Source organism: Vombatus ursinus, unplaced genomic scaffold (assembly GCF_900497805.2).
Source record: "Vombatus ursinus unplaced genomic scaffold, bare-nosed wombat genome assembly UNPS02014772.1, whole genome shotgun sequence".
NCBI lineage: Eukaryota > Metazoa > Chordata > Mammalia > Diprotodontia > Vombatidae > Vombatus > Vombatus ursinus.
In genome coordinates this window covers 31,250,737-31,264,215 of record NW_020954550.1, presented here as the reverse complement: position 1 = coordinate 31,264,215, position 13,479 = coordinate 31,250,737, and the positions used below count along the sequence as shown (strand labels likewise).

The window sequence follows — 13,479 nt, the reverse complement described above, 5'->3', positions numbered from 1 at the left end:
AAAATAAAATCAAAAGAAGAAAAAAGTTCAGGGGAGGACACAAAGTAATATTGTTACTTGTTAAATGTAACATTTTTTAATGTTATGTACAAGGACATTTTCATATGCAGAAATATTTGTGTTATTAAGTTAATAATAAAAGAGGGGAAAAGTCTTTTAAAATCTAAAGAATAAAAGCAAACCTAATAATGCAATATAATTGTGAGCTATCATGATCAGATCTTACTTCATCACCTCTTTTTCCTTCTCCACCTCAAGGGCCTTCTGAGGCTTCTAATGTAAGAGCTAATTTCATCAACTACTATGTTCTAGTAATGTGCTAATAGGAGAGTGGGATTTCTTTTCTGTAGTTTTTTTACTCTTTTACATTAAATATTATTCTCTTTTCTAGAAATATGAGTGAAACTGATGAAACAACTGTGAAAAAAGTAAGCATGGTGAATCTTGACAAACTTATAAATGACTTCTCACAAATAGAAAAGGTATGTAGAAGTACTAAACAGTGGTGTTTAGATTAAAGGATAAAAAGGGAACTGTGCAGTGGATGGAGAAGGGAATGTGAAAAGGAAAGGGAGAAATGGATGTGATAAACAAAATATGGAAAAGGAATTGATACAAGCCTGAAATGTGCTTGAACTTGGGCATTGGTCAAGTAAGAAATGCTTTAAGATCAACCTTTTAGCCTTATTTCCATCTGACTCTTACACTTTCTTATTCTTTCCATTTTTTAATTTACTTGGAAGGCTAGGTAGTATAATAGAAAGAACACAGACTAAGAGAATAGAGGCATGAATACCTGCCCAAGCTCTGGCACATGTGACCTAGGAAAAGTCTTTTAATTTCACCAAGCTTCATTTTTCTCTTCTATTAGAATGAGGGATTAGAGTGAGGGAGCAAGTTAGACTAGGTAACCTCTCAAGATCCTTATAGGTCATAATTCTGTGGTCCTTTTCATTTGCCACTCTCCTTTTCCTTCTCATCTTCCCTTTCTCTTTCCCAGTTATCACTCTTTCTTCTCATTCCCTGATCTTCTCTTTTCCTTCTATTGTTGTAATTCAAGACTGCTCATTTTTATATAGATTTTTCTAGAAATTTGTGTCTTGAGTGGGTTTTGCTGAAGACAGTTTATATTATCTTAAGTGCTACAGATAAAAGTGGTAAGAATGTTACTTTGGTAAAAATAGGTTGTATAAATATTGACAGTCTAGTCAGCTGTAGAACATATAGCCTTTACGTAGTCCTTTCACTATTTAGTGTTTAATATCAAGTTCTCATTTCTGAAAACCCCAAGAAGCATCTTGCTTAAGGTAAAAGAATTAAAATACAATTTTGACTTGTCATTAAACTAAATACATTTTATTTTCCACAGAGAATGTCAGAAATCAGTTCAAAGAACAATAAATTAGATATTCAGTTGGAAAAGACCAACTCTTTGCTAAAATTGATGCAAACCAAAGAAAATTCCATTAAAGAAGGTAAGAAGTTGTTTCCATCAGCAAATTCTTTCTGACATACTTATTAAATTTACTGATAACCAAATAGAGTATAATAGGAAGAACCTCGGAGAATCAAAGTTGAGTGGAGAATGAGCATGACTAGTTGTAGAGGTCAAGTGTGAGGTAGATAGTTTAGGAAGACAGGGAGTCATGGTGAACCACAAGCTAAATACGAGCCAGTAGCATGGCACTGCAAGATTTACAGATAGAAGGATGTAACACGTAGGATATATGAAATGGAGTTACTTTGAAATCACTCATATATAGGGTTTTTGGCAAGAAGTGAATGTCCAATAACAGTACTGATTTTTTGCAAACGTGCTGGTACTTGTACGTCTCTATGAGTGTGGTCCCCTTTAGGTTATTCGTTTTTGGGAAGTTAATACATTATTCCAATGATGCTGTCATTGCTCAAAATATTTTTGGAATTGTCTTTAGAGCCCATAATATATTCTCTTGAATATTCTAATCGGTGGTCAATATTCATACTTTGAAAATGGACATGATTTTTGGAAACAGCCTGAATTAATGCATAATTAAGTTGACAAAGAAATTTGATGATCAAGCTATTTGGGGCAAAAAAAAATATGGCATGAGATGCATTAATCTGGTTCTACATCTCAGGGAACAGAAAGTCACACCCAACTCTAGTCAAACAAGAGGATTTATTAATGGCATATAAACCACTGATAAAACACTCAGTCCCATAAAAAGTTGCAAAAAGACATATGTTTTTACCTCACCACCACCTTTGGGCTCCAATCTTGGTCTGGTTCTAGGAAACAAAGCCATACATGTAATTGCAACCCAGGAAATTGATTCCATGCAGACTAAACTGATTTGGAATGGCCTAAGGGGTGTAGGGACTGTGTGGTTTTGTACAGAGGTAGCCAAAATAAGCTCCAACCTTTTAAAATATATCTATCAAGGGTAAGGAGACTCCCAGGTTCCTTTGACCTGCCAATCATGAGTATATCAAATAAGGACAAACATTGGAATCAGTGGATTTCCTTTTGTGTCAGGGGCTGCACTTTAAGACTTATTTATTCTTCTAACTATTTTGGTCTACCTGTTGGCCCTTCTTTTTCTAAGGGAAGAGATGCATTCTAACCAGTCTGAATCAAGATCAGTTTTCCACTTATTCTGTTTCTTTTTTCCTTTCGTTGGCCCCTTCCAAAAGAGAATGCAGTGTACAATTCTTTTGATATTTCTAAAAAGATTTGTACTGTTAATAAGGAGGAAACTAACAGGAAGTAAAACAAACAAAACCCACTTCCTACATGTGCTACTTACTTTTTTCCCTTAGATTTTATAGAAAAAGACAAAGTCAATAATCAATAATAGTCAATAAGCTTTATTTAGGACCTACTATGTGCCAGACACTGTGCTAAGCACTGGGGATACAAATATGAAAAAAGAAAGACAGTTCTTGGGGCAGCTAGGTGGCGAAGTGGGTAGAGCTCCGGCCTTGGAATCAGGAGGACCTGAGTTCAAATTAGGCCTCAGACACTTGACACTTACTAGCTGTGTGACCCTGGGCAAGTCACTTAACCCCGATTGTCTCACCAAAAAGCAAAAACACAAACAAAAAACAAAAAAAGACAGTTCTTACCCTCAGTGTCTAACGGGAGACAATAAACAAATATGTACAAAGAAGCTATATTCAAGATAAATACGAAGTAATTAAAAGACATAAGGTTCTAGAATTCAAAGATGTTGAGAAGGGCTTCCTTTATAAGGTGGTATTTTATTTGGAACTTAAAGGAAGCCAGTAAGTAGAGATGGAGAGGGAGAGCATTCCAAGCTTGGGAGACAGCTAGAGAAAATGCTGAGCCAGGGTGATGGAGTATCATGTTCACAGAGCCACCAGGAAGCCAATGTTCCTGCGATGAAGAGTACATGGCAGAGAGTAAGGTATAAGAAGACTAAAAAGGTAGAGAAGAGCTAGGTTATGAAGGGTTTTCAACACCAAACAGGATTTTGTATTTGATCTTGGAAGCATCAAGGAGCCACTGGAATTTACTGAGGGCAGAGTGGGGTGGGGAAGAATATGGTTGGACCTGTGCTTTAAGAAAAACGCTGGGGCAGCGAGGTGGCACAGTGGATTGAGCACCAGCCCTAGATTTAGGAGGACTTGAGTTCAAATGTGGACTCAGACACGTAACACTAGCTGTGTGACCCTAGGCAAGTCACTTAACCCCATTGCCTAGCCAAAAAAGAAAAAAAGAAAGAAAAATGCTGTAAGTATTGAAGTTATAGGTTTCATAAATGTATTTTTCAATGTTTGCTAATGTCTACATTAAACTCCCAATACTAATATGTATTAAATTAGGCACAAAATTATTTTGGGATTTTGCCACACTAGTCAAATCCGTTCGTTACCAGCTCACTTTTTTCTGCTCAGCAACCCCAGGTGAAAAGTTTCCTTTCCATCTGTTTTTTGGGACCAAGATAACTGTAGGAGTTTCTGATTTGCTGCTGTAAAATTTGAGTTAAAATATTAGGAAAATAACTATTTGGGATTTCCAAACATTGTGGTAATATAAATAAGATTGGGAAAAGCAAACACTGCTTTTTAAATTTTTTTATTAGTATGAATTTGACCAACATCAACAGACATGAACATTTCATTATATAAAGAAGAATGGAAAAAGAAGATTGTATATGACATTATAAAACTCAATTACTTAGAAATCGTTTTTTCAAATGTATATTAAATTCAACATAGTAGTTCCAATACTATTTGTCTCTGTCACCTTCTACACTTGCCTCTGCTCTATTCTGTGTATTTTAAATGTTTCATTGATACACTTTTCTTTCTTCCTTCCTTTTTATGGTATCACTTTTGAAATCTTTCTAACCTCATCCCTAAATTTTCAACTCCCCCCATTTTAAAAAAGCTCTCCCTTAAAATAAATAAATAGAGTTAAACAAAACAAATCTGTGCATTGGCTGAGTCTGCACATCTTTTACTGCCTTACATCCCTGCCAAGGGGTAGGAAACATGCTTCACTATCGGTCTTCCAAAGTTGTTATTGATCAATCAACCAAACAAGTGTTCATTAAGTGCTTACTATGTACTGGAGACACAAGGTCAAGGAATAAAATTAACTCTATTCATAAGGAGCTTACATTTTAATAGGGAAGACCTGTCATATATAAGTTACATGTATATGACATGACCTTTTATATCTAGGTCATTTATCTATTTGGAGTTTATTATAGAATAAATAATGAGACTCTCATATAACCCAAATTTTTGCCAGACTGCTTTCCATTTTTCTTAGAAGTTTTTGTCTAATAATGAGATAGAGTCCTTATCCCAAGAGCTGCAGTCCTTGGTTTTATTGAACATTCTGCTATTCTGATCAATCATTTTTGGGTCTTGAGGACCTCCCTAATTTGTTCCACTAATCAACTTTTCTATTTTTGAATCAGTATTAAATAGTTTTGATGATTACTACTTTCTAGTATTGTTTGAGATCTGCCAGGTGCTCTTCCTTCCCAGTTTTAAAAATTATTGAGATTCTTGACATTTTGTTCAGATGAATTTTGTCCTTTTTTTCTAGTTTTATAAAATAAGTCTTTGGTAGTTTGATCAATATGGCATTGAATATGTCAATGAATTTAGGTGGTACTGTCATTTTTATTATATTGGTACAACCTACCCATGACAATTAACATCTCTTTAATTATATCTTCATTTTTGTAAAGACTCTTTTGTAGTTGTACCTGTTTAACTCCTATGTGTTTTGATAATTTAATTCCCAGATATTTTATACATTCTGCAGTTATTTTGAAAAGATTTCCTTTTTTAAAATCCCTTCCTTCTGGGTTTTGTTGGCAGTATACAAAAAGACTGACGATTTATTTCATATGTAGATGTTTGTTAGATTCTCAGATCTATTTATCCAGCCTTAACTCCTGACCTCCAGGCTCACATCTCCTAATGCCTGTTGACATCTCAAACTGGATGTCTTATAGATATCTCAAACTTAATAACACTAGCAATAATAACTAATGTTTGTATAATGCTTGGTATGTGCCAGGCACTGTGCCAACACTTTATAATCATTATCTCACTTGATCCTGACAAGAGCCCAGGGAAGTAGATGCTATTATTATTGCCATTCTATGGATGAGGAAACTGAGGCAAACAGATTAAGTGACTTGCCCAGGATCGCCCAGCTAGTGTCTAAGGCCAGATTTGAACTCAGGTCTTCCTGACTGTGGCCCAGTACTCTATCTACTGTACTATCTAATTCCTCTAAGATTGAACTCATCATCTTTTCCCCAAACCTTCCCCTCTTCCTGACTTCCTCATTATTGTTGTAGGTTGGCATCATACACCTATTTACCAGGCTTCCAGCCTTCCTCACTCACACTTACTCCCTATATCCAATCAGTTGCCAAGTCCTGTCATTTCTACCTTTGTAACATCCATAATATATGGCTCCTTCTTTCATCTGACATTGCCACCACCATGATGGTGACCCTCATTACCTCACTTCTGGACTGTTATGGTGACCTGCTGGTTGGTCTTCTTGCTTCATTTCTTTTCCCACTCCAGTTGTTTTTCTTGTATTATTGCTATAGCTAGAATTTTTAGAACTATATAAAATAATAGTGGAAATAGCAGACATCTTTAATTCACTCCTGAGCTTATTAAAAAGGCCTCTAGCTTTTCTCCATGACAAAAAAAAACCACTAGCTTTTGGTTTTAAATACATGTCATTTTGACATTAAGGGTCCTTTTGTTGTTATACTTTCTAAAAACACTTTTACATAAAAGGATGTGTTTTCTCAAAACCTTTTTCAGCATTTGTTTATACAATTGTGATTTTTTTTGTTTTTTTTATTAGTAATATGGTCTTTTCTGTTTATAGTATTCCTAATTTTGAATTAACCCTGAATTCCTAGTATGATTTCAGCTTGATCATAGTATATATTTAATATGTTGTTGTATCCTCTTTGTTAATATTTTATTCAGCATTTTGTGTCAATATTCATTGGAGATATTGGTTTATAGTTTTCTTTACTTTTTCTTTATTCTATGCTTTATCTTTCATTGGTTTAAGTATCACAACCATATTCGCTTCATTTAAAGGAGATTGTTTTTTTTTGTTTGGCCATGATTTTCAGGGAGTTGAGTGATTCTTAAATTGTCTCTCCTTGATGTATTTTCCAGGTCAGTTGTTTTTGATAGTAGCTACCTTACATTTTCCATCTTTTGACTTTGTTCTAATATTTCTTATTATTTCATGAAGGCATTGAGTTCTGAATTCTTCATTTTCGCTTTCAGGGTGTACATTAGTTGGGTTTTTCTAGTTTTTTGTTCCAAGGTATTTAATTTTATCCATTTTTTCCCACCAAAATTATTTAAAGTCTAATTTTTTTATCATTTGCTTCACTTCTCGTCATTCTTATAATCCTTGTGCCCAAGCAATTTTTTCCTTTACAATTTTGCTTATACATGTGGAGTTGTCTTTTTCATCTCAGATTACCTTTTGCATTTCTCTGAATCCACAGTATGTCTTTATCGTTTTTAATGTCTTCTGTTTATTTATATTTTCCTTCTTTATGTTTTATGTTGTCTTCTGTTTACTCATACTTTTCTTGGCATGGCTCCTTATTCAGCATTTATAAGCATCTTGTGATTTCTTAGGTTTAGACTGATTTTCCTTGTGCCAACTATCTCTCATATTCTGCTGGCTTCCTGCTGTCTTTTAAAGCAGTTCTTAACAGAAAGAGGAAGTTTAATTCTGTTATCTTTTGATATTTTTTTGTTGGGACACCTGGCCTACTCTACAACCTTTAGGTCATGACCTCAACAAATAGCAAATATGAGATAATGGAATAGGAAGCTGGTCAGAAAGTCCCTCGTTGCCTGGAGAGGTGGGAGGGAGATAAAAAAGGAAAGAGGGAGGAAGGGAAACCTGGTTAATCCAACCACATCACTTCCAGTACCAGAGGCAGATAATACTTGTTTAAGGAATACTGCTTTTATATCTTTCATAAGCATAAAGTTAAAAATTTCCAATGGATAGAGTCATACTTGGGATAACAAATTTATTGTTGTTTTCCCTTTTAAAAAATTATAATTCCAACAAAGTGAATTCTAGAAACAAATTATTATTTCTCTTAGTATACAGAAAGCATTGAATAAATGTTTCATCCATTTATTCACTAGAGGCAGCACTACAGGCCTTGGAGACAGGAAAACCTGGGCTGAATGACTGCCTGTGTTGGTTTTTGGCTCTGCAAACATGGACAAGTAATTTACCCTCTCACTGATCCCAGATAATTCTCTAAGTCTGTATTATAGATGGTTTACATTAGTGGAGAGAGTTTCCACACTGGAAATTCTCTAGGCTGATGAACTCACTAATCCAGACAAAACAAAAACAGCAAAAGTATTTTATTTCAAAAGGCAGACATTTCGATTCACATGAGGAAGCAAATTAATAGGAGGTGGGTCTCAACATAAAACATTAAATAGTGACTAGGGCCCAAGGGGTCTATAAGGCAAACTTAAAATCTTTCATTTTGGTTATCGTGGTCTTTCAAGCTAATGAGTTTCTCACTCCTACCTTCAGGAACAATAAGACTGTCTTGGGAAGGTGTCTGCATAAAATTGATGGTATATCCTGATCATTACATGGTCAACTGGACCAATACACATTGACTTTGACTAAGGCACCAGAATGTGATAAACAACGATGACCAGCTCTGTCGATTTGTAGTTCATTTGTTTCTGCCATGCAAACATGATCACAGCTGTGGGCATACTTTTCCATATGCATGTATACTGTTCTTAATAAAAAATGAGGATACTGGTCAAAAAAAAGTGAATTCTAGAAAATTAATGATGATAATTGCTATTCATGAAAAAAATTATTCCTAATTTTGATTTGGTAAAAGTCATAAACATTACCATGTTTATATAGAACTAAATCTATAAGCTATAGTTACTAATTTCCAACTTTAAATAATGTATCTAAACATTATTAAAACATTTAAATTAGCTCCACATCTTCCATCACGAGAGGATTAATTTTTATATAATTGCTAATTAAAATCATGAGATTTTAAGAATGCCAACTCCACAATCCATGGGGGTGAGGAGTGGGTGTGAATGCTTTAGAGAGATTCTCACTGGTAATCAAAGTGTCTGGCACATAGTAGGTAGTTAACAAAAGCTTGTTGGATTAAATTGAATTGAATTCGTTTTATACTCACACTGAAAGGAATTGGAAGGAGGAAACTGATATAACCCTTGAACCCCAAAACTGTAGCAAGAAGAATCTCAATTTTATATACATACTCATAGAAGTCTAGGTACAGAGAAGAAGCTCCATCAGATGCTAAGGGTCACCAAGTTAGACGTAATTATTGTGGGATGTGGATACACTGACCAAATCCATTAGTTACCAAGTAATTTATTCTGCCCATTGACGCCTGATGAAGAATTCTCTTGACAACCATCATCTGGAGCTGAGGCCTTTACAGAAATGTTTTTCCTAGGATAAGCATAATCCCAGTCAACAAAGTAACAGTCCATTTATTTCTGCTGGTAGGACTGCTCTGATTTGTTGAATTCATGTCTAATACAAAAGAGAAGAAATCTTTTCATTATGTTTGGAAACTTTTAATCAAAAGTTTTTGCCCCTCCAAGGGTAATTTTGTTTCAGTAGACTTTATTTTTAGTTTGAAATTAAATGCCTAATTCTATTCTATGTATTATTAAAATAGTCATTTTGACATTACTGTGACTGACCCTTTCCCCTCCAATTAATTAAGAAAAAGAAAGGGGAAAAAATACTTTTATAATAAATAAACATATTCAGGCAAAATAAATCTACATAGTAATTATGTCCAAAAGTCTAAAAATGTATGTCTTTGCACTTTGCATCTCTCACCTCTGTCAGGAGGTGGGTAATGTGCTTCGTCATAAGTCCTCTAGCAACATGATTAGTCATTACTTTGGTCAGAATTCTTCATTTTTCAGAGTTGCGTTTCTTTACCATATCGTTATCTTTATATAAATTGTTCTCCTGCTTTTGTTCATTTCAATCTACACCAAACTACCTAGGATTCTGTGAAGTAATCTCTTTTGTCATTTCTAATGGTATAATGTATTCATGTTATCACATTTTATGAATGTATTACATTCATATACCAGTTTGTTCGGACGTTCCCCAGTTGTCTAAGAGGCAATCCTTAGATTCTAGTTCATTTATTTCCTTTCTACCCCTGTAATTCCCTCTTCAGCATCAGAAAATTTGTTTTACTTGTTACTATTCCTTCCTCAGTGTTGTCCTCCATCTTAATCTTCAGTTCCTATTCCTGTTTTCCTGTTTCTAGACCAGTATCTCTCTCTCTCTGTCTCTCTCAATGTGTTTGTGTGTGTGTGTGTGTGCGTGCGTGCATGCATGCGTGCGTGCGTGTGTGCGTGTGTGTGTGTAAAATCCTCCTTTGTATATTGGGGATAAGAATAAGGTTCATCAGTTGCCTACTCCCCCAATCTCTCTGTGTTTGTATATTCTTCTCATGTACCCCACTTATGAGAAATATCAAATGCTTTCCCCTCTTTTTTCCTTTCTCTTCCACTGTACTCTATCTTTTACTTTCCCTTTTCCCTTCTTCAGACCCTCAGAATAGAACCTCAATTCCTACAGTGACCTCCACCACCTCCCAGGGTTAGGCTCCCCAGGATTTTCCAGGTTTAGAGCACTAGATCTTCAGGACTCTCTGTAGCATCTTAAGACAGACTATTAAGAGCACTGTGAAAGGATTATACCCTGGCTAGGGCAACTAGGTGGCACAGTGGATAGAGCTCTGGGCTTGGAGTTAAGAAGACTCATCTTCCTGAGTTTAAATCTGGCCCCAGACACTTAGCAGCTGTGTGACCCTGGAGAAGTCACTTAACCTTGTTTGTCTCAGGTTCTCATTTGCAAAATGAGTTGGAGAAGGAAATGGCAAACCACTCCAGTATCTCTGCCAAGAAAACCCCAAATGGGGTCACAAAGAGTCAGATAGGACTGAAAAACTACTGAAAACATAAAGTCCCAATATTTAAAATGCAAGACACTGGTTAGGAATTTAGTCTTAGTTTGGAATTTGTTTATTTAAAATAATTACTGGGTTGCTAACCCATTCAATCAGGGCAACACATATCTTTCTAGTTTGATATTCATAGTTTGGTTTGGTAATATATTCTTTCTTAAACATTGCAACAAAATAGTTGCAAAAAATAAGTTTAAAAGTTTACAAATGAATTTTCTCACTTTTATTTTTTAGAATTTACTGCTTTTCAGAATGTGATAAATGGACTCCAGGAAACCATTGAAAATCAATATGATTTGAAAGGTACATTTTTAAAAGTTAGACTTTAGTTCATTTTATCCAAGACATCGATCTGATTTACTTTAGAACCTCTTAAAAATGTAAACCTTAACCCCATTAATAGTAAGGCCCTTTAATATGACTTTATTTAGCTCTACTATTCAAAACTACAAATATTTGATATTTATAAACCTTCTTAAAATTATTAATAAAATATTTAAGAGGCTCAATGTTGTTTTAAGAGGCTCCATGTTGGGTCAGAGCAATAGTCCATCCTTCCCAGAATTCTCTCTTTTGAAAGTGGCGTCAGGGAACACTTTCAGGTTAATCATAGCAAGTACTTTAATCAGTTTCAAAAAGTTAAAGGTATTTCTACTCTGAACATTCGTAGCTCCCTTTAATAAGTCTGTGTATTCCTAAAGTAAAATGTTAGTACTTAGAGATTATGTACTGATAGTGATTGATATTTTCTCTATTCAGTGGGTTTGGAGGGGTTTTGGTTATGGCCTAAGATCATATCTTATAAACGAAATTTAAAAAATATTTGGGTCATACAGTTGTCCATGGCACAACTACATGTGCCTTGTCCTAGAAACTCCAAAATTCATCCTGCTCCTGTCATATTTTTATGATTGTTACAATCAAATGGACAGACCAATGACACTTGCCCTTTTCTGAGTCAGCTACAAATATATGTCTGTCACCATGTCACTTGTCCATTTCAGCTTAAATCAAACAATTTCTCATACTTAAACCATTATTCTTACAGGCATCTCATATACTTGTGTCATTGCAAATTTCTTAAGGAAACATTTGGACAAGAAATTTATATGATCATAGGATTTATTCTCTTTAATTAGAAATATTTTTAATTATCTTCTCTTACCCTTTCCTTTTCCCTAAAGTTCCCTCTTTAAATATGGATGGAGCCCGAAAAACATACATAACAATTTGAGAGGGCCTTGTACAGAATTCAGAGACCTATATTCAATTTGGAGTAAAATATATTCTCCCATGAATTAATGGAATTTTGAATGCCAAATTCCATGATTGGATTAAGTGGTTTCTTATGGCCTATCATTTTAGAGTTTGAGTGAATCTAAATGTTAAAGCTGTCTCAAAGTTTCTTTAAAAGCAACAACCTGGTACAGTTTCAGATAAAACACTTTAATGCTATAAAGGTAAAGTTCTGAGTCTATGTTAAGCATCATTTTTGTTTAAAGGAATATTTAAAAGGATCATCACCTTTGCTTAAAAGAATGTGAGATCTTGTAATTGGGGAAAAAATAAAATATTATTTAAAAAAAGAAAAAAAGAAGAATGTGAGCTATCTCACAGATCTGTAAATAAGTTCATGTGTAACTGTTAACTCAAAATGTGTAGTAGTACCTGTCAATAAAATATATTAATTGGTAATATAATTTTTACTACGCTTCTCCAGTGTGCTAAGGAAGAGATCTGGTCACATGGTATAGTAGAAAGTCTCAATTAGAGTCAGGAGAGAACTGGTTTCAAATCCCACTTCCACTACTTACACACTGACTGACAATGGACAAGTAAATCACTTACCTTTTTGAGTTTCAGTTTTCTCATCTGTAAAATGGGAATAGTAATAACTCAAGCACTTTCCTGACAAACTTATTGTAAGGATCAAATGCAACAATATATGTAAAACACTTACAAACTTTAATATGTGATCTCAAGGATTGATTCATCTAACTTTTAGGTATGCCTTTCCATGCTAACTGCTCTATGTGAATGCTTTATCAGTGAGGACAGTTGTTCCCAGTAAAGGAGTAGCTTTTTCCAGCTCAAAGAAAAGTCCCTGCTGGACTTTGAAAATTCTTTAGAAAGTAGCCCTACTCTTGCCATCTTAATTTCCCATCCTCTCTCAGCAGAGGTTGATGGATTCTCTGGAGGACCACATCTGTGACTGCTTCACAAGCTTTGGGGGCCTCTCTATTTATACTGGATATTCTCTTCCTCCCCTACATTCTGGCAGTGACATGCAGAAAAGTGGTTGGGGTCCCTTGCCAAGGTACAGAATTCTGTTTTGGCAGTGCCTCTGCAATTTCACAGTATGAATGAAAAATTGAGTTTTTCTTGCCCTTCTGAATGATTCCATGATGGAATTAATCAGATTTTCAAAAGAAAAAAAAGTATCACTGCCAGAAACAATGAAAGGTCATGCTTTTGTTACTACTTGTCTAATCCTAGAATCGTGTGGAACAATATATATGAACTATGTCTTAATATGTTGGATCTGTGTTATTACCGGAGCAAGAGAGCTTCAAAAAAGTTGATCAAAAAATTGAGAACCTTTTCTAATTTAGCAATAGTCACTTGTCTGCTTCCTGCTGCTTTTTTATATCATCCTTCCTTCTTTGGGCTTCATTTTATCTCAGACACTAAAGACTCCCAGATTGTAGGGGTCGTGATGTCTGAGGTCATACGTTTTCCATAAAACAACCAAATTCACATGATGTTCCTGTGAAGCATCCCACAAATACACGCTCTCATCTTTTCACCTTCTCTCATCTCCTCACCTACTCTAATTGTACATTCAGAGATATGTAGGTAGGTAAATAAATTAGATAGATAGATAGATAGATAGATAGATAGATAGATAGATAGATAG

At 34.8% G+C, this 13,479-nt stretch overlaps 1 protein-coding gene across 1 annotated transcript in view; it reads left to right on the top strand.

The window, feature by feature from the left end:
- The first annotated feature begins 395 nt into the window (after positions 1-395).
- The window catches only part of CCDC152 (coiled-coil domain containing 152), a 48,099-nt gene continuing 35,015 nt past the window's right edge, over positions 396-13,479 (top strand). The window contains exons 1-3 of the mRNA XM_027863396.1: positions 396-482; positions 1,370-1,475; positions 10,797-10,865. Of these exons, the coding sequence (XP_027719197.1) occupies positions 396-482; positions 1,370-1,475; positions 10,797-10,865 (262 nt within the window). The remainder of the gene's footprint in view (positions 483-1,369; positions 1,476-10,796; positions 10,866-13,479) is intronic.